We start from the raw sequence: 27,981 nt of genomic DNA on the forward strand, positions 1-27,981 counted from the left end.
TTTTTTCCCTAATCAATCTTCACACAATACCTCATAATGACAAGCAAAAACAGGTCTTTAGGTTTTTTTGCAAATGTATTTAAAATAAAAAACTCATCACATAAATATTCAGACCCTTTACTCAGTACTTTGTTAAAGCACCTTTGGCAGCGATTACAGCCTCGAGTCTTCTTGGGTATGACGCTACAAGCTTGGCACACCTGTATTTGGGGAGTTTCTCCCATTCTTCTCTGCAGGTCCTCTCAAGCTCTGTCAAGTTGGATGCAGGTCTTCTAAAGGTTTGTCAAGTGCATCCTGTTTCCATAACTAATGGAAACAGGACGCACCTGAGCTCAAGTTCGAGTCTCATTGCAAAGGGTATGAATACTTATGTAAATACGGTATTTGTTGTTCATATTTAATACATATGCTAAAATTTCTAAAAACCTGTTTTTGTTTTGTCAATATGGGGTATTGTGTGTAGATTGATGAGGAATACAATTCATTTAATCAATTTTAGAATAAGGCTGTAACCTAACAAAATTTGGAAAAAGTCAAAGGGGTCTGAATACTTTCCGAAGGCACTGTAATATTATTTATATTCAAGTCGGTCGGTCACATATTTATATTCTGGACTCTGATATTGCTCGTTCAGATGTTTTTAATATCTTGACTTTAAAAAAAAATAAATAATTGAGATTATTTGTGTATTAGTATTGTACTGTTAGACATTTACTGAAACACAAGCATTTTGCTACACTTGCTTTGACATCTGCTAATCTGTGTATGCGACAAATAAGCTTTGAGGGACCAGGCACCTCACCCTTACTGTTACTCATTTCTCACCTTCACGGATCCCCAAATGACTACCCGTGATGACTCTTCACCGTGTATTCTAATGAGCATATACTGTACTTGCAAACAGGAACCCTTCTGGACGTATACACATGCACATCCATGCATGTTCTCTCACACACAAAACGCACACACACAGAGAATCAGTGTCACGCACACACACAGACAATCAGTGTCCCGCACACACAATCAGTGTCACACACAGACAATCAGTGTCACACACAGACAATCAGTGTCACACACAGACAATCAGTGTCACACACAGACAATCAGTGTCACACACAGACAGACATATATGGGGCACTACGCACACTAGAAAATAGTAGAGGGCCTAAGGCGTGAGAGAGGAGGCTGACATTCAAGATCCCCCTGAGCACCGACATCTGTCTCTTCAGCGTATTTTATCAGGCCCCGTTGGAATGAAGATGGGGACTGGGTTAATCCACTCCAGGCTAAGAATGTCATCCTCCCAGCAGCTCCTTCTCCAACCCCCCGGGCCCCCTATCATCCACCCCAGGTATGCCCCAGTGGGAGCCAGGGGACGGGCTGTTCCTGATTAGCACTTTCTCCAGGGTTGTGGAGGAGGAGTGCAGTAGAGAGAGAGATTGAGTGTGTCTGTGTGTCAGAGACAGCAAGAGAGAGAGAGAGAGCAGAGAGAGAAGTGAGAGTAAGAGCAGAGCAAACGAGAGAGAGCAGAGAGAGCGAAGTGAGAAAGAGAGCAGAGTGAGAGAGAAAAGAGAGCGAGGCAGAGAGAGAGCAGAGAGAGATATAATTTGGTGCTTCTGTCCCCAGCCAAGGAGGGCCTACAGCAGCACCTAGATCTTCTGCACAGATTCTGTCAGACCTGGGCCCTGACAGTAAATCTCAGTAAGAGAAAAATATTGGTGCTCCAAAAAAGGTCCAGTTGCCTGGACCACAAATACAAATTCCATCTAGACACCGTTGCCCTAGAGCACACACAAAAACTATACGTGCCTCGGCTAACTTCCACAAAGCTGTGAACGATCTGAGAGACAAGGTGAGAAGGGCCTTCTACACCATCAAAAGGAACATCAAATTCGACATACCAATTAGGATCTGGCAAAAAAATACTTCAATCAGTTATAGAACCCATTGCCCTTTATGGTTGTGAACGTCTGGGGTCGACTCACCAACAAATAATTCACAAAATGGAACAAACACCAAATTGAGACTTTGCATGCAGAATTATACAAATATATCCTCCTTGTACAACGTAGAACACCAAATAATGTATGCAGAGCAGAATTAGGCCGATACACGCTAATGATCAAAATCCCCAAAAAAAAGAGCTGATAAATTCTACAACCACCTAAAAGGAAGCAATTCCCAAACCTTCCATAACAAATCCATCACCTACAGATAGGGGATCAACTCCAGGTTCATCTAAGAAAGCTGGTCGCGGGGCTTTGTTCACAAACAGAGCACCAGGACAGCAACACAATTAGACCCAACCAGATCATGAGAAAACTAAAAGATAATACTTCACAAATAAACAGAGTCAACTAGAATGCTATTTGGCCCTAAACAGAGAGTACATAGTGGCAGAATACCTGACCACTTGTAACTGACTCAAAATTAAGGAAAGCTATGACTATGTACAGACTCAGTGAGCATAGCCTTGCAATTTAGAAAGGCCGCCGAAGGCAGACCTGGCTCTCAAGAGAAGACAGGCTGTGTTCACACTGCCCACAAAATGAGGGGGGGGAACTGAGCTGCACTTCCCAACCTCCTGCCAAATGTATGACCATACACAAGACACTTATTTCTCTCAGATTACACTGATCCACAAAGAATAATAAAACGTATCACATTTTTATAAACTCCCATATCTAATCACAGCAGCAAGATTTGTGACCTGTTGCCTCAAGAAAAGGGCCACCAGTGAAGAACAAACACCATCGTAAATACAACCCATATTTATTTTTTATTTATTTTCCCTTTTGTACTTAAAACTATTTGCACATCGTTACAACAACGTACAGTGCATTATGAAAGTATTCCGACCCCTTCACTTTTTCCACATTGTTACGTTACAGCCTTATTTCTACAATTGATTAAATAGTTTATCCTCAATCTACACACACTACTCCATAATGACAAAGCAAAAACAGGTTTTATGAAATCTTTGCTAATGCATTACCAAAAAAACAGAAATATCACAGTATTTAGTATTCAAACCCTTTACTCAGTACTTTGTTAAAGCACCTTTGACAGTGATTACGGCCTTGAGTCTTCTTGCGTATGACACTACAAGCTTGGCACACGTTTGGAGAGTTTCTCCCATTCCTCTCTGCAGATCCTCTCAAGCTCTGTCAGGTTTGACAGGGAGTGTTGCTGCACATTTATTTTCAGATCTCTCCAGAGATGTTCGATCGGGTTCAAGTCCGGCTTCTGGCTGGGCTACTCAAGGATATTCTGGGACTTGACCCGAAGTCACTCCTGCGTTGTCTTGGCTGTGTGCTTAGGGTTGTTTTCTTGTTGGAAGGTGAACCTTTGCCCCAGTCTAAGGTCCTGAGCACTCTGGAGTAGGTCTTCATCAAGGATCTCACTGTACTTTGCTCCGTTCATATTTCTCTCAATCCTGACGGGTCTTCCAGTCCCTGCTGCTGAAAAACATCCCCACAAAAGGCACCTAAAGGAATGGTCCTTTAGGTGCCTTTTGGCAAACTCTAAGCGGGCTGTCGTGTCTTTTACTGAGGAGTGGCTTTCGTCTGGCCACTCTACCATAAAGGCCTGATTGGTGGAGTGCTGCAGAGATCGTTGTTCTTCTATAAGGTTCTCCCATCTCCACAGAGGAACTCTAGAGCTCTATCAGAGTGACCATCGCATTCTTGGTCACCTCCCTGACCAAGGCCCTTCTCCCCCGATTGCTCAGTTTGGCCAAGCGGCCAGCTTTAGGAAGAGTCTTGGTGGTTCCAAACTTCTTCCATTTAAGAATGATGGAGGCCACTGTGTTCTTGGGGACCTTCAATGCTGCAAACATTTTTTGGTACCCTTCCCCAGATCTGTGCCTCGACATAATCCTGTCTCGGAGCTCTACTGACAATTCCTTCGACCTCATGGCCTTTCCAAATAATTTCTGAATAAAAATCAAATCAAAGTTTATTTGTCACGTGCTCCGAATACAACAGGTGTAGACCTTACAATGAAATTCTTACTTACAGGCTCTTACCAATAGTGCAAAAAAGGTATTAGGTGAACAATAGGTAGGTAAAGAAATAAAACAACAGTAAAAAGACAGGCTATAAAAGTAGCAAGGCTACATACAGACACTGGTTAGTCAGGCTGATTGAGGTAGTATGTACATGTAGATATGGTTATAGAGAGAGAACAGTCTATGACTGGGGTGGATGGGGTCTTTGACAATTTCTAGGGCCTTCCTCTGACACCGCCTGGTGTAGAGGTCCTGGAGGGCAGGCAGCTTAGCCCCAGTGATGTACTGGGCCGTACGCACTACCCTCTGTAGTGCCTTGCGGTCAGAGGCCGAGCAGTTGCCGTACCAGGGGGTGATACCACCTGCCCCTTTACTGTCCTCACGGTGGCCTCGGAGCTACAGGGGGGAAATAGGTTATACTGCACTATCAGGAGAGAATTATGAGAAAGCAGTATAACTGTTTCAACACGTTCTCAGGACAAACCAGTACAATGTGCTCTATTACTTTGGTCTGTTACAGTGAATAGATAACGGTTTTATTTAATTTATTTAAACTAGGCGAGTCAGTTCAGAACAAATTCTTATTTACAATGAAGGCCTACACCGGCCAAACCCAAACAACGCTGGGCCAATTGTGCGCCGCCCTACGGGACTCCCAATCACGGCTTGTTGTGATACAGCCTGGATTCGAACCAGGGTGTCTGCAGTGACGTCTCAAGCACTGAGATGCAGCGCTTTATACCGCTGCACCACTCGGGAGCAAAGTGTGTTCATCAAGGTAGTCATCACAGTAGCCTACAACTACAGTTACGACCGCTTACAATCAAGTTGCAAATTAGACTGTAATGGATTGATGAAATAGACTTGGTGGATTCTTAGAGCAATGGGCAGAGTAGCCAACAGATGGACACTGTATCTCCTCCAGCTGCTGATGCAGAACTGAGACCCAAGGTCAGGAGAGGTTCAAGAGGAAATACATTGGAAGGTCCTGCAGATGCACATTGAGGCTTTTCATCCATTTTACACATGCAGCAGAGCATAATAGACACAGAGAACGGGATAGCTCCTTAAATAGGCAACTAAGTCACACTGATGGGCTGGAAGTGTCTAGTTTTCTAACACTGTAGGTCATGTTTTTTTTTAAGGCAGGGCTATGTTGTGTGTTTGTGTAAGCTTCTGACACCTTGATTAGTCTATGGAGATCAATAAAGTTATATTCTATTCCTTAGGCAATATATGTATTTATTCAATGAATACCCTTTTCGCGTACCTTGATGATGTTTGGATGTTGCAGTCTCTGCAGCAAAACTATTTATTTTTTTCAGTTTTGAAAGACAGGAGCTTGTGACAGCCCAAGGGGGTCTTTAAAATCCGCGAGACATCTCTCCATGTCAATTCCTTTATCGTACACAGTCTTCAACGCAACAGAATGTCCCTCCGATAGCACATCTTTGAGCACTATTCTGGTATAAACCGAACCAAGGATATCCACAGCTTTCATATCAACATGCTGATCACAGCCAATATGATCCTTATTCGTTCTAATAGATTCAATGGGAACTTCACTCTCATTCTCCAAACTAATATCCAAAATGATTACTTTCAAATGATTGATGTTGCGCAAAATGTACAGATTCATCCAAATAGATGAGGAATGAGATGAGGAAAGGAAAGGGAGGATTTCCTTGCGTCTTTCGTTGAGTTCATGAAGTAGTTCTACCTAGTCTATCAGTAGTTCTACCCAGTATAGTGACCAGTAGTCTATCAGTAGTTCTACCCAGTAGTGACTAGTAGTTCTACCCAGTATAGTGACTAGTAGTCTATCAGTAGTTCTACCCAGTATGACTTAGTCTATCAGTAGTTCTACCCAGTAGTGACTATAGTCTTGCAGTAGTTCTACCCAGTATAGATAGTAGTTATCAGTAGTTCTACCCAGTATAGCTGACTAGTAGTCTATCAGAGTAGTTCTACCCAGTAGTGACTAGTAGTCTATCAGTAGTTCACCCAGTATAGTGTATCTAGTAGTTCTACCCACAGTATATGACTAGTAGTTCTACCAGTATAAGACTAGTATTCTACCCAGTATAGTGACTAGTCAGTTCTACCCAGTATATGACTAGTAGTTCTACCCAGTATAGTGACTAGTAGACTATCGATTAGTTCTAACCAGTATAGTGACTAGTAGTCTATCAGTATTCTACCCAGTTTAGTGACTAGTAGTCTATCAGTAGTTCACCCAGTAGTGACTAGTAGTCTATCAGTAGTTCTACCCAGTATAGTGACTAGTAGTTCTACCCAGTATAGTGACTAGTAGTTCTACCCAGTATAGTGACTAGTTTCTACCCAGTATAGTGATAGTAGTTCTACCCAGTATAGTACTAGTAGTTCTACCCAGTATTAGTGATAGTAGTTCTACTCAGTATAGTGACTAGTAGACTGATCAGTAGTCTACCCAGTATATGCTGTAGTCTCAGTAGTTCTACCAGTGTTAGTGACTAGTAGTTATCAGATAGTTCTACCCAGTCTTAGTGACTAGTAGTCTATCAGTAGTTCTACCAGTAGTGACTAGTAGTCTATCAGTAGTTCTACCCAGTATAGGACTGTAGTAGTCTATCAGTATTCTACCCAGTAGTGACTAGTAGTCTATTGTAGTTCTACCCAGTATAGTGACTAGTAGTCTATCAGTAGTTCTACCCAGTAGTGACTAGTAGTCTATCATTAGTTCTACCCAGTTAGTGACTAGTAGTCTATCAGTATTCTACCCAGTTAGTGACTAGTAGTCTATTCAGTAGTTCTACCCATATAGTGACTTAGAGTTCTACTCAGTAGTCACCAGTAGTGACTATATCTATCAGTAGTTCTACCCAGTTTAGTGTCCCAGTTGTCAATCAGTCCCTGATTACAGGGGAATCACCCACCACGTTACATTGAAAATAACAGTTTGATGATTGTCAGTCTAAACTAAAAAAGGTCAAATGAGATTTTGTTGATTTTTATATGTAAAAAAACAAATTTATTACATATAAAAATCAACATGCTATTTCATTGTGAGATAAGATAGGTGAACATCTTCATGCAGATGGATGGAGTAACCATAGCAACACACCTTCCTAGTCTGTTTTTAGATGGCTTTTTTTTTTTAAATGGCACCATGCACAGTATTCATCAGCAAAATGGCATTATCTTCTTACGGGTACAAGGGCAGAGGAACAATAGCTAGCCAATTGCCAGGGAAAATGAACTGGAAATATACTTGGATGAAAGCCATGCAGTTCTGCTTGCAATTACTTTAACTAACTATAGGTCTAATGGTATTAAAAATGTAACAGTTGAATTATTAACCATTACTTTCTATCCTAGACTGAAGGTCAGACGTGATGATTCATTGTGAAATATTGTTCACAGTTCACACTTCCCTTACTGAAATATACAATATACCTTGTTGCTCATTTGGGAACCATACTCACAATTCTCATAGCATGCCTTTTAATACTCCTGGCCCTTTATCTTCCTATCTCGTGTTCATAAGCAACATCTTGCCTTTGGGAACCTCTTGTATCCCTTATTAGGGAAATCTTTCCGCTCTGTCTTGAGCTGTATCCAGGACATAAATAAAACATTTTCGCTCGCATCACTACTCACTGAGAAGAAATCTGCCACAGGAAATTACCATGGGTGTCGTTTCGGGTCCAACCTTAATCCAGAGTAGACAAAGCTATAGGCGGGCTGAGGATGTAGCGGCATTAGCCTCAACGCTTCATGATCAACCCTCACAGCTTATTTACAGACGGAATGTACAGTAGCTACAGTACAACATTGGCTTACAATATAGATGCTAAACCCAGTGTTAAATCTGTCATGTGAAAATCCAATGGCAATGGGCAGATTGAAGCTCATTCTGAGTACTGTGTATCTGTAGGCCTACTTAAGTATCTTGTCATATAGACTACTCAAACTTGCATAGATTTATCTTAAGAGCGAAATGCCATGTTTCAAATGTTATTAAGTCAATAACCTCAGAATTTCTTTGGAGCTAATTGACTGTTTCTCGAAATAAAAAAAAAGGACCGTTTGGAACATGTACATCTAAATGTGAGATACATCAATGGGTTCTTGACATAATATGCTACTCTGTAGGCATATTTAAAATGTTAGTCAAAATTATAAATCGCTAGCTAACAAAAAAGTAATGGTTTCTCTAGAAAAGGAACTGCTTGCTTGGATCATCTAAATCAAATGTTTTGACACAGACAAGTTGTTGATAAAGGATGATTTCAGACTGTGTCTCTGTGGCATAATACGTTGGTATTTTCAACCAATTTCTCCAATGGTTGCCTCTGAGTGTAAAAAAGCACCATTGATCTTTCCTCCAGCCTACACTAATGGGATCAGTGATGACGACGATGTGTCTGCATTATGATTCATATGTAGACACAAACCAGCTGGCGTGCCACTGATCATTCACCAGAGGAGCCTGCATGATGTCTTTATGAAGAGTAACCGAAGGAGGAGCAGACTCGCTCCCTCTCAGGTCCCAGGTGCCTTTTCTGTCTGCATTAAAAGGACAGAAGAGTGTTTATCAGCAGAAGAGCTGCCTCACCTGATGGCTACAGTGACGGTAAATTAGGTAACGGCTCTCAAATATGAGCTGGAGCTAAACTTTAATTAATGGAGGTCTGTAATTATATTTGGAAGCAAAACTAAGAGTATTTCCCAAATCTAACCCTCTGAGGCCACAATAATAAATACCAAAAAATAAGTGTATGTTATTTAGTCTTCTGTTTTGTATTTTAACCAAAACGGTATCATTTAACTACTGCTTTTCGGCCAATCTAATCTAAAAGGATAGTTGCCCGTTATATAGGCTAGTTATGTGACAATACACCCGCAATAACATCTGCTAAATATGTAGATGCTTACCAATAAAATGTCATTTGATTTGATACTGTATTATTCACAATAAATTATTCAGACTTACAGGTTCATGGCATTCGGTCAGCTTTCTATATAAAAAGGTCAATAATAGATTAAGAAGAGAGAAACGTAACAGATATTGTTTTGAATAGCGGGCTACGCACGAATCAAAACAATGCAGGCAGTATCGTAGATACATTGTATCCGTGTCATACGGTCTAGGCCAGCACCACCCTCAATTGAACAGCGCCCGTGCTATTCCCGGTCATCTAAACTTCTCCTCAACAGCAGAAGAGCTCATCACACCACGTCGACCAATAGCAAGCCAGGCTTTAGCAGATAGGGTTACTCAAACATCCATCCATCCGTTTTTTAGCCGTTGTACAATAGAACCGATCTTACTATTCCAAGTAGTAAACACGAGGCTGAATTTACTCAATTTCCCAGTTGGAAATTTCCGACAGGAGAAAAGTAACTGATAGAATGGATACTTGCTCTATCACCGATGAGCGCGCAGACGCTATAGTCATGGATTCGCCAAGAACTGAAAGACCTGCAAGGGAGACATTTCAAAGGTACGTAGCCTTTCGTTCTCTGTTCATCTCAAAAAAAAGCACGGTGTTTGTCTAGTCGGCTGTTAAATTATTCCTCTGCATCATTAAATATACATTTGTATTGGTGCTTTGTCCAGCCATTATTGCCGTTATGTCAGTGTAGGCTATATCAATCTGTCTGTCAATGAATATCAATTTTCTTTGTGTTTGTAAGCAGTTGATGACCAAAGCAATACATTTCATGGATTTCTCAGGGTCCTATTCTTCAATATTGTATTTATTATAATGTACAGACGTGCCACTGCTTACATTAATTGTAAATCAAGAGCAGACTAAACAGGAAGAAGTCCATCTTTCATTTACTCGTTTTTGGTGGGTGAGAAATACATTGATTTGTATTTGTAAAATGTGTTCTCAAATGCTCTGCAATAGCAGCCAATCTCTCCCCAGAGTATGTTTAATTGAAACGTAATAGTCCAATAACAGGTTGAGTGTGGCAGTCAATTCACCCAATCCACAACTAACATTCACTTCAATAGGCAATCTCCCAGGATCCAGAGATATCTGGTATTCCTCAGCTCACCCACTCACTCTGTGCTCTCCCAAGTCAGCATAATGCAGATATGCATACGACATTGCTGACACAATAGCCTACCGTAGGGTCGGCTCAAGGGAAACCACAAATCCACTGGGCAAAACTCCACCATGCCAGTTGTTTGATAGATAACTAATAGTCACTACATTGCCCCTGCTTTAGTTTAGCTGTCAACATTGGACATACACTATATACACAAAAGTATGTGGAAACCCCTTCAAATGAGTGGATTTGGCTATTTCAGCCACACCCGTTGCTGACAGGTGTATAAAATCGAGCACACAGCCATGCAATCTCCATAGACAAACAATGGCAGTAGAATGGCCTTAATGAAGAGCTCAGTGACTTTCAACGTGGTACCGTCATAAGATGCCACCTTTCCAACAAGTCAGTTTGTCAAATTTCTGCCCTGCTTCCCCGTTCAACTGTAAGTGGTGTTATTGTGAAGTGGAAATGTCTAGGAGCAACAACGGCTCAGCCGCAAAGTGGTAAGCCACACAAGCTCACAGAACAGGACCGCCGAGTACTGAAAAATCGTCTGTCCTCGGTTGCAACACTCACTACTGAGTTCAAAACTGACTCTGAAAGCAACGTCAGCACAATAACTGTTCGTCTGGAGCTTCATGAAATGGGTTTCCATGGCTAAGCAGCCGCACACACAAAAAAGCTTGCTGTCATTGGACTATAGAGCAGTGGAGATGCGTTCTCTGAAGTGATGAATCCCGCTTTACCATCTGGCAGTCCAACGGACTAATCTGGGTTTGGCGGATGGCAGGAGAACGCTACCTGCCCGAATGCATAGTGCCAACTGTCAAGTTTGGTGGAGGAGGAATAATAGTCTGAGGCTGTTTTTCATGGTTCGGGCTAGGCCCCTTAGTTCCAGTGAAGGAAAATCTTAACGCTACAGCGTACAATGACATTCTAGACTCCAACTTTGTAGCAACAGTGTGGAGAAGGCCTTTTCCTGTTTCATCATGACAATGTCCCTGTGCACAAAGCGAGGTCCATAGAGAAATGATTTGTCGAGATCAGTGTGAAAGAACTTGACTGGCCTGCACAGAGCCCTGACCTCAACCCCATCAAACACTTTTGGGATGAATTGGAATGCCGACTGCAAGCTAGGCCTAATCGCCCAACATCAGTGCCCGACCTCACTAATGCTCTTGTGGCCAAATGGAAGCTAGTCCCCGCAGCAATGTTCCAACATCTAGTGGAAAGTCTTCCCAGAAGAGTGGAGGCTGTTATAGCAGGAAAGGGGGAACCAACTCTATATTAAACCCCATAATTTTGGAATGAGATGTTCGACGAGAGGGTGTCCACATACTTTTGGTCTGCAGTGTATTACAGTACTTTATGTAATAGCTATGGTTAGATACATATAATTCTCTCAACATACTGATGAATTGGTTCGACTTGTGGATTAGGGAACTATTGGATAAACACAATTAACAGGGAATAATACTAATGTCCGGTTTCTCCAACACAGATGAAAACTAGTCCTGCAGTCCAGCACCAGGCCTAATTTGTGTCTGGGTAACTGGCCCTAAATGTAGAAGTATTTTTGTTGAGATGTGTGCTATAGGTGCATCTTGGGAGGTTACGAAAAGGAAGGTCAATAAAGGGATAATGTGAGATTCTGTCAGATGAACCATTTTTATATTTCTGTGTGCAGTATGAAGGAATTTAGAGTTAGTTTCGCAAGCTAATGTTAAACTAGCATTAATGCAATGAGTGGAACTCTGCAGCTTAACTGCCAGAATCTCGTAGTATCCCTTTAGGTCAGCCACAAACAAAACGACCGGCCCCGCTGGCCGCCAGTTGGGCAACTCTGCTTTAAGTTGATTTAAAAGTATTCTGAGCTCTAAGAGCGCTTAATTTTCAGGGGGGAGGGTGTTTCAGTAAAAAAAAAAACAGAGGTCACCGAGGACAAGAAAGCTGAGCATCATAGACCATGTGTCTGCCCTATGGAAAGAGGAGCATCATAGACCATGTGTCTGCCCTATGGAAAGAGGAGCATCATAGACGCATGTTGTCTGGCGCTATGGTAAGAGGTAGATCATAGACATGTGTTCTGCCTATGGAAGAATGAGCATCATAGACCATGTGTCTGCCATATGGAAAGATGAGCATCATAGACCCTGTGTCTGCCATATGGAAAGATGAGCATCATAGACCCTGTGTCTGCCTATGGAAAGAGGAGCATCATAGACCTCTGATGTGTTGCCTCTATGGAAAGATGAGCATCATAGACCTGGTGTCTGCATTATGGAAAGATGGGCATCATAGGACCATGTGTCTGCCTATGGAAAGATGAGCATCATAGACCCTGTGTCTGCACTATGGAAAGATGAGCATCATAGCCATGTGTCTGCATATGGAAAGATGAGCATCATAGACCATGTGTCGCTGGCATATGGAAGAGGGCATCATAGACCATGTGTCTGCATATGGAAAGAGGAGCATCATAGACCATGTGTCTGCCCTATGGAAAGATGAGCATCATAGACCATGTGTCTGCCTATGGAAAGATGAGCATCATAGCCCTGTGTCTGCATATGGAAAGATGAGCAATCATAGACCTGTGTCTGCCTATGGAAAGGGAGCATCATAGACCCTGTGTCTGCCCTATGGAAAAGATGAGCATCATGACCATGTGTCTGCCTATGGAAAGATGAGCATCATAGACCATGTGTCTGCCCTATGGAAAGATGGCATCATAGACCATGTGTCTGCCATATGGAAAGAGAGCATCATAGACCATGTGTCTGCCCTATGGAAAGATGAGCATCATAGACCATGTGTCTGCCATATGGAAAGATGAGCATCATAGACCATGTGTCTGCCTATGGAAAGATGAGCATCATAGACCTGTGTCTGCCATATGGAAAGAGATGAGCATCATAGACCATGTGTCTGCCTATGGAAGAGGAGCATCATAGACCATGTGTCTGCCTATGGAAAGGGAGATCATAGACCATGTGTTCTGCCCTATGGAAAGATGAGCATCATAGACCATGTGTCTGCCCTATGGAAAGAGGAGCATCATAGACCATGTGTCTGCCTATGGAAAGGAGGAGCATCATAGACCATGTGTCTGCCCTATGGAAAGAGGAGCATCATAGACATGTGTGTCTGCCCTATGGAAAGAGGGCATCATAGACCATGTGTCTGCCCTATGGAAAAGATGAGCATCATAGACCATGTGTCTGCCCTATGGAAAGAGGAGCATCATAGACCATGTGTCTGTCATATGGAAAGAGGAGCATCATAGACCATGTGTCTGCCCTATGGAAAGCTTGCGTTTCATAATGGAAAAAAAAKAAACTACACTGAACAGAAATATAAACGCAACATGTAAAGTGTTGGTACCATGTTTCATAAGCTGAAAAAAAAGATCCCAGAAATTTTCCATTTGCACAAAAAGCTTATTTCTCTCAAATGTTGGGCACAAATTTGTTTACGTCCCTGTTAGTGAGCATTTCTCCTTTGCCAAGATAATCCATCCACCAGACAGGTGTGGCATATCAAGAAGCTGATTAAACAGCATGATCATTACACAGGTGCACCTTATGCTGGGGACAATAAAATGCCACTTTAAAATGCGCAGTTGTGTCACACAACACAATGCCACAGATGTCTCAAGTTTTGAGGGAGCGTGCAATTGGCATGATGACTTCAGGAATGTCCATCAGAGCTGTTGCCAGAGAATTGAACGTTCATTTCTCTACCATAAGCCGCCTTCAACGCTGTTTTAGAGAATTTGGCAGTATGTCCAACTGGCCTCTCAACTGCAGATCACGTGTAACCACGTCAGCCCAGGACCTCCACATCTGTCTTCTTCACCTGCGGGATCGTCTGAGACCAGCCACCGGGACAGCTGATGAAACTGAGGAAACTGAATTATGTTTGGCTGGGCCTGGATCTCCAATGGGTGGGCCTTGCGCCGAAATGGGTGGGCCTGGGAGGACATAGGCTGCGCCCCTGCCCAGTCATGTGAAATCCATAGATTAGTGCCTAATGAATTTATTTAAAATTGACTGATTTCCTTATATGAACTGTGACTCAGTAAAATCATCGAAATTATTGCGTTTATATTTTTGTTCAGTATATTGGTCAGAAAAGGCACATACAAATACTTTTCTGTCCTTTTCATAATGATAAGCCAGAGAGACACCTGTTATTGACACAGGAGGAGGGAGTGACAACGCTGGAGATAATAGTTGAAAGATCCCGTAGTCAGTGTAGCATCTCTTGCACAACTCTATGCAATGCCTTTCCAAACCTGTTTTTTTTTTTTGCAAATGCATAGAGCTGTTACCTATTGGTCTTGACTAATGATAAAAAATAAAATAAATGTTGTCCTATTTCATACATGTACACGTGTGTATTAAAACACTTGTGAATTGCAGATGTTTTTTTTTTTTTGCATATCCCACTCTCCCTGATGATATGCAACCACTGACACTCAGGTACCCTTGTCAAACTTCCCCATGATGCATCAGCTGCCTGCTTACTCAGTAGCCAACAAAAACCAACCACAACAATCAATATTCAATTCTGCATGTACCAAATGCATCATAATAATTAGGCGAGTGGTTAAATGATGTGATACCAAAAGAGTGGTTAAATGTGAAACCAAAGAGAGTGGTTAAATGATGTGAAACCAAAGAGAGTGGTTAAATGCTGTGAAACCAAAGAGAGTGGTTAAATGATGTGAAACCAAAGAGAGTGGTTAAATGATGTGAAACCAAAGAGAGTGGTTAAATGATGTGAAACCAAAGAGAGTGGTTAAATGATGTAAAACCAAGAGAGTGGTTAAATGATGTGAAACCAAAGAGAGTGGTTAAATGATGTGAAACCAAAGAGAGTGGTTAAATGATGTGAAACCAAGAGGTTCAAACAGGACAAATACTGACATGGTTCCCTCATGAACAACGTGCTTGCTAATTCCATCTCCATAAAATCATTAAACAGGCCACCAGTAGTAGTACGGGGGCCAAACATGAAAGCAGCAGTGTAAGCATATCAACACCTTTAGACCCAAATACGATGTAATATCAACGTTTAGCAAAATGCACAGCGCTGTGCCACCGAGGGTGGTACTGGCCGACAGTATGACACGAATACAATGTAGCAGGCTATCGGCATAGTAACACCCTCTTTAGACTGAAATAAAATGTCATATCAACCTTTGATAGAACGTTTCCCATGTCAATTCATATTTGAGAGATTGGCAATATCTCAGGCGATTGTTGTTTGATACGTAGCTTGCATGCAGGGGGCTCGTAACGCCTAGCTGGAGGTATTTTTTGTAACTGCTCTGTTCAATAATGAATTGGATCCACTAATCGCCTAGCTATGCAAGATTGACCTAGTTCTATTAAAAGTGGTCAATGAGAAGCAGTGAATACCAGAGTTTACCACTGCAGCAACACAGTCCTAAGGAGTGCAGTACCTGCTGCTAGCACAGAAGCCCCCACCATCATGCTGCCGTCGGTGCTCTGTGCAGCTTGTGATGTGTCAGCTGAGGGGTACATGGCAACTTCTAAATTGGACAGCAAAGAAATAATGCTTTCACCTGAGTAAGTTCAGAAGCAAGCTGGTGACGCATCAGCCACCCAACAGCAACATATTGTCTTCCCCCTGCCAAAACGGTCATCTTGACGGGGTGATTTGAGTGGAACCACTACGTAGGTTTGAGAAATTGACTCCACACTTTTAAGCGACCGATACATCTTTAGACACTTTTTTATTATTAATACAGCTACATTTTGAAAATGCACAATGGCACACAGTCGAGTTGTGATGAATTTGCTGCTCACCTATCTCTCCCCGGTGGTTGGAAATGCAAATAAAACCCTCAAGTACTGCTCTCTGTTTACTTACCCCGTCGCCTTGGTGATGAGGTGATGGGGGTCAAAAAAGTGGCGTCTCAGTCCACCCAGACGACCAGGTCTGGAAAAACAACCCATAACGTCATTTGACCCTCTAACCGAAGTCAGATTGAAATTAGACTAGTGCATACATGTCTGGTTGTCCCCCACAATGAAATCGGGGAGGGGACTGTGGATATGTTTCCGTACGTTTGTCAAATGCAATTTTGACTAAACTTGGGTGAATGATGCGTCTTGCCATCGAGATCCGGCATTTTTTTTTTAATTACACTGATTGGCCCAAGGCGGGAGCTATAGAAATTAACTGAAATCTGTTAGTCACATGCGATATCTCAATTGGCCCAAGGGGGGACGCTGCATCATTCGTTGGGGGATGACATGTTTACTGTTGCCTTGTTTAATTCGGTAATACTATAGAGCTCTCAAACTCAACTCTGGACCTCAAAGCCAGTTTCACTGCATGTTTTCATTGTTCCCCTCTAATTAGACCTGGGACACGAGGTGGGTGCAATTAATTATCAGGTAGAACAGAAAACGAGCCATCTCCGAACCTCGTAGGTTCAGAGTTGAATACCCCTGCTATAGAGTATTGTAATAACGTGCATTCAATATTAGTTACAGTTCAGTAAATAGGGATTCCGATTTAGAAACGTTACTTGTCATTAGGCCTAACGCAATTACTAATAGTGCTTAACGTATTCAGCTCTCTCTCTCTCACTGATAGTCAGCAGAGTTTCATTGTGTATAGTTTATGTCCTGTTCTTTAGAGAAAACACGAGGAAGAAAAGCACATAACTTAACCCATAACATCTGTGCAATGCACGTCTTCCATAAACATGAGTCATTCTTCATCAGATCCACTGCAGTCTCCATCAACAGGACTCTCTTTTGGATGCTGAAATGCAGGCAGGGCAGATGGAGCATCTCTTGGACTAATTGGGCCTTCAAGCAACGGAACAATACTTTAGATGTCATTCCTTACCTAATTAATTTGGTTTGCCAAATTGGGTTTCAAGCAACGCAACAATACTTTGGAAGTCACCCCTTACACAATTCATTTGGTTTACCTACTCAAGGCTTAGTAAAACTGTTGCAGCCAGGGAAGCAGCTGAGCTGAAACATTGATTATCGAAAATTATGGTGTACATTTGACAATGACAAACTCTGCCACTGTAGGGGTTATAAATAAATACACTTTCCCCCCTCTGTCTTTTCACAGTGAGATACCGGAGGTGTCACTGTGTCCTCCTGACAGTGTGTGCCCGGAGGCCCAGGCCACTCGGATCCAAAACGAAGGGGACCAGTCTGACAGTTGCAGCCTCCCCAGACCCTCCTCCTCCACCTCCTCCCAGCTCTACCACCAAGTCTCCCAGGGATGCACCTACCATTCACAGCAGCACCGACAATGTCACTGTTGTGGCCATCACAAGCCAATCAAAGGCAAAGCCTGTCTGGAGTCGCACCCAATCACTGTGGGTCCTCCTCACACCGACTGCTCGACAAGCGCTGTCAAGACGGGTCGCAGCTGCAGCCCCTCCCATGTTCCTTCCTGTCACAACGCTGTCCGCTGCCACTGGCTGCACGGTTCCCATGACGGCGGTGGCCCCCACCAGTCCAAACAGCATCATGTGGTCACAGTCAGGTCTGTAGTCTGTATGCTGTACACAAGCATAATTATCATGCAAAATTTTTAAAAAAGGTCAATGACGCAGAATTATTTGTCTATTTTAGGGATGATGGACTCTACTGGATCCCTAGAAAGTCAGTATCCACGACAACAACATGATTGTGTAACAGCAAAATGACCTACAATTTCCATTGCATCCTTAATGTGCACAGTGCATGGCAGTAAATAGGACAACAAATATAGTCTTTCATTTAGCTATACAACATGGTTCTAAGCTCAAAATAGTATTTCATTAAGCTATACAACATGGTCGTACGCTCAAAAGTATTTATCTATACAACATGGTCGTAAGCTCACAATAGCATTGCATAACTCAAAATATGAGTACTGGTGACCAATGTTTTGAAATTTAATGTTAAATGGTGTACTTAACTGAAAGATACTTGAACCATGAGACTTTCCTAGCACACCCACCGAGTGAGACACACAGTACAGTCCTTTTACTATGCAAAGCCCATTAGAGATAAGTGTCACTGAGATCCTCTTTTCCTGTGGCATTTTCTTGACAGTTACTCCCAGGTGGTAGTGAAGTATCCTCTGGTGGTGCTCGTCGCATGTGCAGTAGTCCTCCTGGGATGCTCCCTAGCCGGCCTGTTGATTGGTCCCCTGCCAGACTTCTCTGACCCGCTGATGGTGAGTGCCTCTCTGCAGCACTGTCGCGTTCTCTGCCAACTTCCTGTCAAACCGAATGCTACTGTAAACCCCTTTTTTTAGCTCGTCCCTTGCCTCTTTGAAAAGCTGCCGTAAATAAAGTAGACCCGGCAGATCTCTCAAAAAATGACATCTTGTCAGCTCAGAAATACAAGTGTAACCATATCAGTGCAATTGCAGGTATAACGAACAGTCAAGAATAGTTACATAAACAAATTGAATTACCATGTGTGTAATAAATGTGTACAGTTAAACTCATGGCGATCAACATGTAATGACCATGGCAGAGACCAGGGTAAAAATACATCTTGAAGAATATTGAAGACAACGCTATATCAATCAACACTGTATGTACAATGTCACTATCAATTTTAATTTTCAAAGCATCCATTCTAGTATGTCACTAAACCTTAGCATCTAATCAGTCTTTATTCACCTACTGTAGGCCAAACAGTCAGCATTAGGCGTACATATTTCTCATGTAAATTAATTCAGTATTGTTTTCCTGCTCCGGCTGTCGTCAGATGTTGTTGCGTTGACTTTGATGTTTTTAATGCAGGGGTTTGAGCCTCGAGGAACATACATCGGGGTGCGACAGTCCGCCTTGGCCAAGCTTCAGCAGAACACAGGGCCTGGAAACACACTGTCTCTGATACCGCAACACCTCAAAGACAAGACAGCTGGGAGGTACTGTGCTAAAACCGGAGGAGCTCTCCACCACACACAGAGAGCCCTGCACAAAATGGCTGCTACAACAGAGTAGAACCATGGGACATTGTGATCACTCAGCCGCAGATTATAATTACTCACTAAAACAGGCTACAATTTGGCATCTTTCAGTTCAGAGGCACGATAGAGATGGAACAGGGTTACACTTGCACATGATATAGTATAGCTACAATTTTTAAATGCTGGATAATTGTATAGGGAGTCCATATGTCCATTGTTGCTTGGGGTGCTGATTTAGCTATTGTGTGATTGATATGAATTGTATAGATGTCTCATGTATAATTGTGTTGTGTTCATGTTTATTTTATTGAGCTATGGAGACGGTAGCGGAGGGGATGCCGGTGGGAGCCAGGAACAGTCGTCCAGGCAACGGTCTAAGAGAATGCTAGACAGGGATTCGGCCCAAGACACATTCCTCTGTGACGCTCCAGGTAGGCAACTAACATGTCTCTCTGCTACTAGAGCAATGTTCCTAAAACTTTAGCAGGAAACATACCCATAATGTATCAATCAAAAAAATCTAGGTATCCACGAGCTACTTCATCATTCCAGTGTTCACTTTCAGTTATGAGCAAAACATAAGCAATCCCTCTAGATACATTTATGTAAGTGGAGACTGAGGACAGTCTTTGTTGAGGGGTGCCATGTTCTTGACTCCATCTGTGACATCACAGGAGAGCGCTACGCCCAGCTTGTGTTCCGCTCTGGAAACTCTGCCAGTCTTTGGAGCCTGAAGGCGATCTACTCCATGTGTGAGATGGAGCAGGCCAGGGTAGGTCTTCATGCATCTTAAAAATCAGCAGACCATCTGCCATATATCCACCATTACCAACCAGACCACAAAATCAGGGAGCCAACTCAAACAAATGAAATACCTTTCTGGGCTACAGAACTTGGCAGGCACTAATAGCACACATCTTAAAACGTTTATATTTATTTGAAAGAGAACAAAAAAAGGTGTTATTGATCCCCATTAGCTGGTAGATGAAAATAAGTTATGTGAAAAGTTGCTATAAAATCTGTCCCTTTCAATTTACTCTTGTAATAAAAAGATATATGGAACATCAATTACATTGATTTTGCCATAGGTGGAGGGAGAATAAGTCAACAGAAGTGTGTAAATGCCAAACTTCTCTTCTCCATGTTTCAGATTCGTTCACAACCCCACTTCCAAGATCTCTGCAAGCAACATATCCGATTGGAAGTGGACGGTGCCATAATCAGGGGAGGATGCTGTCCAAGTTGGTCACTGGGAAACTACCTGGCACTTCTCAGCAATGCCTCATCCTGTCTCAGCCTGACCTCTGTGCAAGTGTCAGAGAGTCTGAGCCTACTACGCTATTGCGCCCCATACTACCACGATGGGAGGCTGGTGGCGTATTGTGCAGAGAGGGGCTCGCAAMGCAACTGTGCATCTGTGCCGACTCGGTGCAAACACTCTCGTGCCGTTTTCCAGATATTGCATTACCTGGTTGATAAGGACTTTCTAGGGCCACAGACAATAGAATATCAGGTCCCGTCACTGAAATATAGCCTCCTGTTTCTACCGGTGGAAAAAGGAGATCACTTGATGGAGATATACATGAACAGCCTTGAAGGTCGTGAGCTTACATACAAGAACACTACTATTACAGGAATGGACCTAGGCATCAAGCAAAAGCTTTTCAAGTATTACCTGGCTAGGGACTCCATCTACCCTGTTCTGGCTGTAGTTTCACTGTTCCTCACCATAGCCCTTTATTTGCAGTCTCTTTTCCTATCAGCTCTGTCTTTAGTTGCAATTGTGGGTTCTCTCTTGACTTCCTATTTCTTCTACAAAGTGGTTTTTCAGCTGACATTCTTCCCTTTCCTCAACTTAGCTTCAGCTTTCATCCTGTTTGGTAGTTGCTCTAACCACGCCTTCACTTTCATTGATTTCTGGAATCTACAACTATCCCAGAATCCACCCGTTTCTCTAGAGATAAGAGTCAATCGAGTTCTCCAAGAGGTCGGATATTTGATATTGGCATCAGGCCTGACTTCTAGTGCCACGTTCTTCTCGGGGTTCCTGAGCAGCATCACGGCAGTCAGATGCTTTGCTGTGTACCTGGGAACAGCTTCCTTAATCTGTACTTTTTCCGCCCTTGCGTGGCTGCCCAGCTCGCTGATATTACGCGAGCGCTACACTGTGCCTGCCTCAGCCTCTGTTACCGCACAGGCATGGAAGCCTTGCTGCACGAAAAGTATTGGCGGGTTCTGGGACACAAGCTCGCGAAAGCGTTGCCTCTTCACCTTGGGTCAGAAGCTACGAGGGTTGAAGCGGGGACTGTCCGACACCTCCAATTTACTTTTCCTGAAAATCCTCCCATGTGGAGTGGTCAAGTTCAGATACATTTGGATCTGCTGGTTCGCAGTGTTGGCCGCAGGAGGAACATACATCTCAGTTGTAGACCCTGGTATGAGACTACCCACTTTAGACAACAGGGCAACTCAGTTATTCCGCTCTAGCCATCCCTTTGAAAGATACGACGCTGAATATCGCCACCAATTCATGTTTGAACGGCTGGTGAACGGGGAGGACAAGCTCATTACATTGACTCTTGTATGGGGAGTCATCCCAACCGATAACGGCAATCACTTTGATCCAAAAAGCAATGGATCTTTAGTTATGGATCCAGAGTTTAACATGAGTAGCCCAGAGGCTCAGGTGTGGTTGAGAGACTTGTGTGGAAGAGTTCAAAACCAAAGTTTTTATTTACCATCATCATCATCATCTGAAAACGAAGGCTCAACAGACAACGTCTGTATTGTCGAGCAACTCGTACACTGGGTGTCTATTCGACGATGCTCAGAGAGTGAGGATGCCTTCCATTTTTGCTGCAATGATATTCCCTTTCCTTACCCACCGGGTGTTTTTGAACAATGCCTGAGCATGATGGTGGCCGAGCGGCATGCAGAGGGCTACGTGTCCGAGGTTGGAGGCCTACATTTTGAGGCAGATGGTCGAATAGCAGCCCTGGTAATGGTATTTAGAACTACGCACCGCTATAGCTACAACTTTAGTCACACCACCCTTTTCTATAATGATATTGTGTCATGGTTTAATGGTGAAATGTCTGGCGCACCACTGGGACTAAAGGAAGGATGGTTCGTGAGCCAGTTGACACTATTTGACTTGCAACAATGTCTAAGCTCAGAAACCCTTGTGGTCACTGGGTTCTCTGTAGCCCTAGCGTTTGCATTGCTTCTTCTGACCACATGGAATATTCCACTGAGTATTTATGGCACTGCTGCTGTTGGAGGAAGTGTTTTTGTCACCATCGGCCTCCTGGTCCTTCTAGAATGGCAGCTTAGTGGTGTGGAGGCACTCTTCATATCAGCTGCTGCTGGGCTGTCTGTCGACTTTTTAGCCAACTACTGCATATCATATAATTCAGCTCCACACTCTGATAGATTTGGAAGAGTTGCACATTCTCTGAAAAGAATGAGCTGTCCTGTAGCAATAGGATCCGGGGCCTTCTGTTGTGTGGGCATCGCCATGCTCCCTACTACTGCCTTGTTGTTCAGAAAGCTGGGGATTTTCTTATTTCTGGTGAAATGTGTAGCATGTGGATTTGCCACTTTCTTTTTCCAATCCCTATGCTGCTTTTTCGGTCCTCAAAAGAACTGTGGGAAAATAATGTTGCCATGTTCATCTGAACCGGGGACTGAAAGTCTGCCCTCCTGCTCAGCAGCAGAACCTAGGTCCTCGACCTGCGCAGCCAACGGGGCTTTTGGAAGATCAAGAGTTCGAAGGAATTTCAATAAAGACGAGGGTAATTACCTTTACCCGAACCATCAGCGTCAAAGACAGCGACAGGCAGGGGGCGGAAGGGAGCCTGAGCAGTATGAGCTTCAGCCATTGGCCTGTCAGCTGAGTGACAGCTTTGAGAACAGCACGTGCACTAGTAAGCTATCCAACAGACCCTCAGTTCTCTCGGATGACATCCAGTTTGGTGGGCTGAGTCCCAGGAGGGATGTGGAGAGGAGCAACATTGAGGCAGATAGTGAAGAGCTCTGTGGGAGGCACCACAAAGGCTGTCACCCACCCCCAGCTTTGCAGACCTCTTCCCCATACAAAGAAAACACCCTAGGGCCTGTAGTAGCTCCTCCAGGTGACCTGGCTAAGGAAAGGCTCTTGTGCAAGACGTGCAGAGGACAGTCTGCTGGCATTAAGCACTGGAACGTATCGCTGTCCTCTTCCTCAAGCATGGAGGACACCATCATTAGTCAAACAATAGAAACAATTTACCAGCCATCCCTCTCAAAGGACGAGGCCCCTAATAGTACCTTTAAGCGTCACCCTCACAAACGCCTACTGTCATCTCAGAGTTCATTTGACGGGTTAGAGGATTCCAATGAGACTTGCCTGAGTGACATTGAACCTGGACCCTCAAACCAACAGACTTCTATTGAAGCAGAGGGAGTACTGGAACCACAACCAGGACACCTTAACGGAAAGAGAGACACCCTACGTCTCTCCCTGAGAGAGACCACGTATGAGACGGCCTCTCCGGGGTGTGGGAGGGGCCGTACGAGCCAGAGTGAAGGACCAGTGATGTTGCCAAACAGTAAACCAGATTTGCCTGATGTGTGGATCAAACGAGATGGGCAGAGGGAAGATAAAAGCTGAATCGGATTTCAAAAGATAATGTCTAATCTAAGCATGCAGAAGTTTTCAGTTTATCATCTGTCCGCTTGATTATTTCAGTCAGAAACTGCAGAATGTTACGTTGTGAATAAGATTCTTTGTAATGGATTTACACATTTTGGAAAATTCACAGCTGGACAGACACTGGAACGTGGATAATCACTGGCCTTTTTGTTATTCGACTGTACTACCCTGCTCCATATCCATCGTCTGGTTAGATTCTTAGACAATAATGTAATTTGAACACTTTACAATCATTTCAAAATACATTTTAGATGTGAGGGAAGGGGCTCTTTTGTTTGAACACAATGCGATTGGCTATGTATTCCACACCCACCATCAAAACAAGACATTTTATCATAACATGGTGATGGAAGTTACATCACTACAAGTAGATTAGAAATGGTGTGTAATGTCAAATACATTTTGTAAACCACTTCACTGTTAGAATGTACAACACTCATTGCTGTTGTACAAAGTCAATGCCAAGAAATGTAACATTAATTTGGTGACTTAAGACAACTCTGTGTGTATGAATTATTTAGGGGACCTGAACAGCACTGTTATACACTTACAGTAGGGAGCTGCAGATGTATATAGTGAGCCTTATCCTTTGATAATGAAAGAACGAAGGTCTTGTACACGAAACCAACTGATGTATTGGCAGGCCTGAATCTGACAAAGGTGATTTTACCAGCTTGGTGGCTCCTTCCATCATTAAACATGACTTGTAGATAACCAGCTTCCCAGCACAGTTCAAAGAAATGTAGAATCAGCGTTATCTGTAGAGTAATACGATCTCTACTAAGGCTTGACTGGGTAATCAACAAGTGTAGTTCTACATCCACAGAGCAGCCTTCACTACATTTCACCACCTCCTGGAACATCAGATTAAATATATATGTTTGCCTTGACAGAACACATGCAGTATATGGATCATGGTGTACAATGTGCAGCATGTGCCAAATCTTTGCAACAGTTGTTTTTCCATGAATAAAATGTAAATGTGTTTTATGTGAAAGGGATTATCCTTTACAATAGTGGCAAAATGGTTTCAGAGTTGTATTTTTGGTTCAAAATACAACCCAGAATAATGTATGTATTAAGGGTTTAATTATGGAAATGACTGCAAAAATGAATGCGAAGAATTGACAAGAATTGTATAATGTGCCTACAAGCAGGGTTATTTTGAAGTTGTCTCATCCGAAAGGGTTTCCTTTTGACAACTGATTCAGTGATCATAAATCTTGGATGAGCTTTTGAAATAACCTGCCTTAGAGAAAGGAATGATAGGACTTAACTTTAGGCTTTTGAGGAGCAGAGAAAACAGAAAGGTTGCAATGACTATTAAACTTGAGATAACACGGTACTTGTACTCATTTTCACATGGTGGAAAGTTAAAAAATAAATAAAAATGTATTTTTTCCTGCAGAATGGGTTGTTTTATTCAATGTCATGAAAATATAATTTCATTGTCAAACTTCATGAAAATGTTTATTTGGTTTTCAATTAGAAGGGCTGTTGAAAATAAATCCTAGATAAACATCTTCCTGGCTTAGAGTCCAATGGAAAATATATGGTCCGATGTAATATATCCCTTAACGTGAGTTAGAGGGAAATGAATTATATAATTTAAAAACAGAATTATTCATGATTTACAGAACCGTGAGCCATAGAACTAACAACCGAGCTTGGTTCACCAAGTGTCCAAAGACACTTCAACAAAACAACAATAGTGATATTTTGCATCCTATTGGGCACATCACATTATACACTGCCTGCACTTCTGTTGTACAACATCACTACAGTGCCTTAGTCTTCAATCCAGTCATCCTTGGCCCAGTCAGGTAGGCGAGTTGAATATTCAAAGTCTGGTCCTTTATAGCGTAACGCATGGAGGTACATGATGAGCTCCTTCTCAGTGGGGTCCGGACGGACAATCTTACATTCGCTACACAGAGGGTCTTTCGTGTTTGTAGCAGCTAAGTGAGAAGATTCTGTGGACTCTGTTTGATCCCCATTTTCATCAGTTGGTCCGGGTACTGCACCGGGTAAGGCTGGACTGCTGTGGACCTGATTTGCACTCTGTTCTACGTCACTCAGTGTACAGTCACTTGAAACAGAATTGCAAACACGTGGCAACAGCTCTGGCTGAGGTGTCTGAGCATCTTTGCCACAGACGTCAGTACGCACATTGCTCACCTGTACCATTCCCTCATCTGGGATGTCTAGGAGATGAAGACTCTCCTTCAAGCGATGTTCCTCCAGAATCGCTTTGAGAAGCTCATCGTCGCTCATGCCCTTCAGGCCTCCCTTTGCCCTTTGGGGACCCCAAGCAGAGGAGCCATAGACAGGGTCGTTGAGGATGGGGTAGCCCAGGAACTGGAGGTGGACGCGAATCTGGTGAGTGCGGCCAGTGAGAGGGAGGCAACGCACTACACTGGAGTGGCCGTTCCAGCTGAGCCTTTGGAAGACTGTACGGCAATCCTTGCCTTTAGGATGCACTCTGCACAGTCCCACCTTGAAGGAGACCACCAGGATGGGCTCCTCACAGATGATCTCACCCTCTGGGAACTCCCCTTCCACTCGACAGACGTACTCCTTCTCCAGCTGTAAAAGATGACAGACTATCAGTCACTTATATCAAACTTTAACAAAGTATATGTTATGTTCCCTCCCAGAGAGAGATTATACTTGAGGCCCTATTTAATCCAAACTGATGACCAGATTTCTTGGATAAGTTAATAAAAAATAAATATTATTAGTAAACACAATGTCCCTTTTCGATTGATTAGTGCACACTGGACTAGAGGATGTCTTACCTGTCTGTCTCGCACCAACACATCCAGTTTCTGGGACACTTCCAAAGTCCGGGCGAAGAGCAGCACCCCCGATGTTAGGCGATCCAGCCGGTGAACAGTGTGAAGGCCACATATGCCCCGTTCCTTTCCCAGGATGAAAATGACCGTGTTGTGACGGAAGCGCCCACAAGGATGAACTGGCATTGAGGCTGGCTTGTCAACTACCAAAACCTCCCCATTATCTTCCAAAATCTCCAGTGGCCGGCCGACTACAGGCGGCTCATGGCGATGCACTGTATTCCTTAGGAAGTCATTGTTCTGAGGGGGGAAAAGACAAGTCTGACTATATTTATTATGCACAGAATGTTTTTCTTTTTTATGTAGGGACAAAGTTAGATAGATACAACAGTCTATCTAATTCAAGCCAACATAATCAGTATCCATCTAATTCAAGCCAACATAATCAGTATCCATCTAATTCAAGCCAACATAATCAGTATCCATCTAATTCAAGCCAACATAATCATAGAACGAGTCAGGGACGAGACAAATATTTTACTCACCCTGAGTGTTACAGAGAGGTCATCCATTGGTGTTTCATTGAGTCGGATGCGTCCTAGTTTGGAAGCCATAACGTAGTACTCCAACGGCTCAGCTCGGAATTCACTGCTGAAAACATCGAGAAGACTTTTCCCAATCCAGCGTCCCTTGCAGTACGTTTTGAAGTCGAAGTAGTATGGGCGCACTTTGCGTAGACCTCCTTCAAAATAGTATGTTGTTTCATCAAAATGCTCTTTGCTGAAGCTTACCCCGGGGTTACGTTTTTGAGGAGGAGGAATGTATCTCTCTCCTGTACGGAGTTGTTTCTTCCCACCCCCTCGTCGTCTCTTTCCACGACTACTTTTCTCTGGGTCTTCCTTCTCTTCGCTCTTACGTTTACAAGTTTCTTTCAACTCGTCTGTGGTAGAATTGACTGAAGTGTTTGAGGTATTTACCGCCGACACCTTCGTCATTTCTGTCGACTCCATTGTATGCGACATTACTGTAAAATGGTTTTGATGCAAACGTGGGCCAGATGACAACTCATTTACTGAGTGGTAAAGTGTATGTTTTTTTGTCACTTTACAAATTAAATCGCTATAATTTGTGACGTTTGTCAATTGCGCATTCCAAGGTCTAGCACGTGATAGTGTTCTGTTATTAAGCGTTATTTCGCGTTTGTTAAAGATTTGGAGAACATAGAAAATGTTCTTGACATAACGTACCATCAAATTTAAGAAAGAGTATCGTTTTCTCTAGGGAGTTCTGTAAAACCACTGTTTGTCGGTTAAAGGTAAATAAAATAACCTGTAATATGTGTCCAAACTACTCACATGTATCTCCCGGAAACAGCTATGAAAGTATGGGTCTCCCTTCCAAATGACTACGGGCACTCGTCGATGACGCCCCTGTGTGTTAGTAGTCCGTTTCAAAGCCTT

At 43.1% G+C, this 27,981-nt stretch overlaps 2 protein-coding genes and 1 pseudogene across 2 annotated transcripts; 1 reads left to right on the forward strand and 2 right to left on the reverse strand.

The window, feature by feature from the left end:
• Window positions 1-1,295: 1,295 nt before the first annotated feature.
• On the reverse strand, window positions 1,296-7,459 carry LOC139028222 (uncharacterized; annotated as a pseudogene).
• Window positions 7,460-9,059: 1,600 nt separating this feature from the next.
• Window positions 9,060-25,136, forward strand: disp2 (dispatched RND transporter family member 2). Its single transcript, XM_023994939.2, has 8 exons — window positions 9,060-9,498; window positions 17,186-17,608; window positions 17,698-17,727; window positions 18,163-18,286; window positions 18,864-18,991; window positions 19,346-19,464; window positions 19,708-19,805; window positions 20,184-25,136. Exons 1-8 carry the CDS (start codon window positions 9,407-9,409, stop codon window positions 23,682-23,684), a joined length of 4,515 nt encoding a protein of 1,504 aa, XP_023850707.1. The 5' UTR covers window positions 9,060-9,406; the 3' UTR covers window positions 23,685-25,136.
• rpusd2 (RNA pseudouridine synthase domain containing 2) lies at window positions 25,118-27,948 on the reverse strand. Its single transcript, XM_023994940.2, has 3 exons — window positions 27,067-27,948; window positions 26,525-26,821; window positions 25,118-26,312 (listed from the first exon to the last, which is right to left on the reverse strand). The coding sequence occupies exons 1-3, from the start codon at window positions 27,769-27,771 to the stop codon at window positions 25,515-25,517; spliced, it is 1,800 nt and encodes a 599-aa protein (XP_023850708.1). The 5' UTR covers window positions 27,772-27,948; the 3' UTR covers window positions 25,118-25,514.
• Window positions 27,949-27,981: the final 33 nt, after the last annotated feature.

The sequence above is a fragment of the Salvelinus sp. IW2-2015 genome, linkage group LG9 (genome assembly GCF_002910315.2).
Source record: "Salvelinus sp. IW2-2015 linkage group LG9, ASM291031v2, whole genome shotgun sequence".
Lineage (NCBI taxonomy): Eukaryota > Metazoa > Chordata > Actinopteri > Salmoniformes > Salmonidae > Salvelinus > Salvelinus sp. IW2-2015.

Bases quoted from the DNA above. Each gene is read 5' to 3' on its own strand.
- rpusd2 (XM_023994940.2), bottom strand. From the start codon at position 27,771: ATGGTACGTTATGTCAAGAACATTTTCTATGTTCTCCAAATCTTTAAC. The intron at 26,822-27,066 runs GTGAGTAAAATA...TTCCCCCCTCAG, and splicing joins ACCTCTCTGTAACACTCAGG to AACAATGACTTCCTAAGGAA. The intron at 26,313-26,524 runs GTAAGACATCCT...CATCTTTTACAG, and splicing joins TGTTGGTGCGAGACAGACAG to CTGGAGAAGGAGTACGTCTG.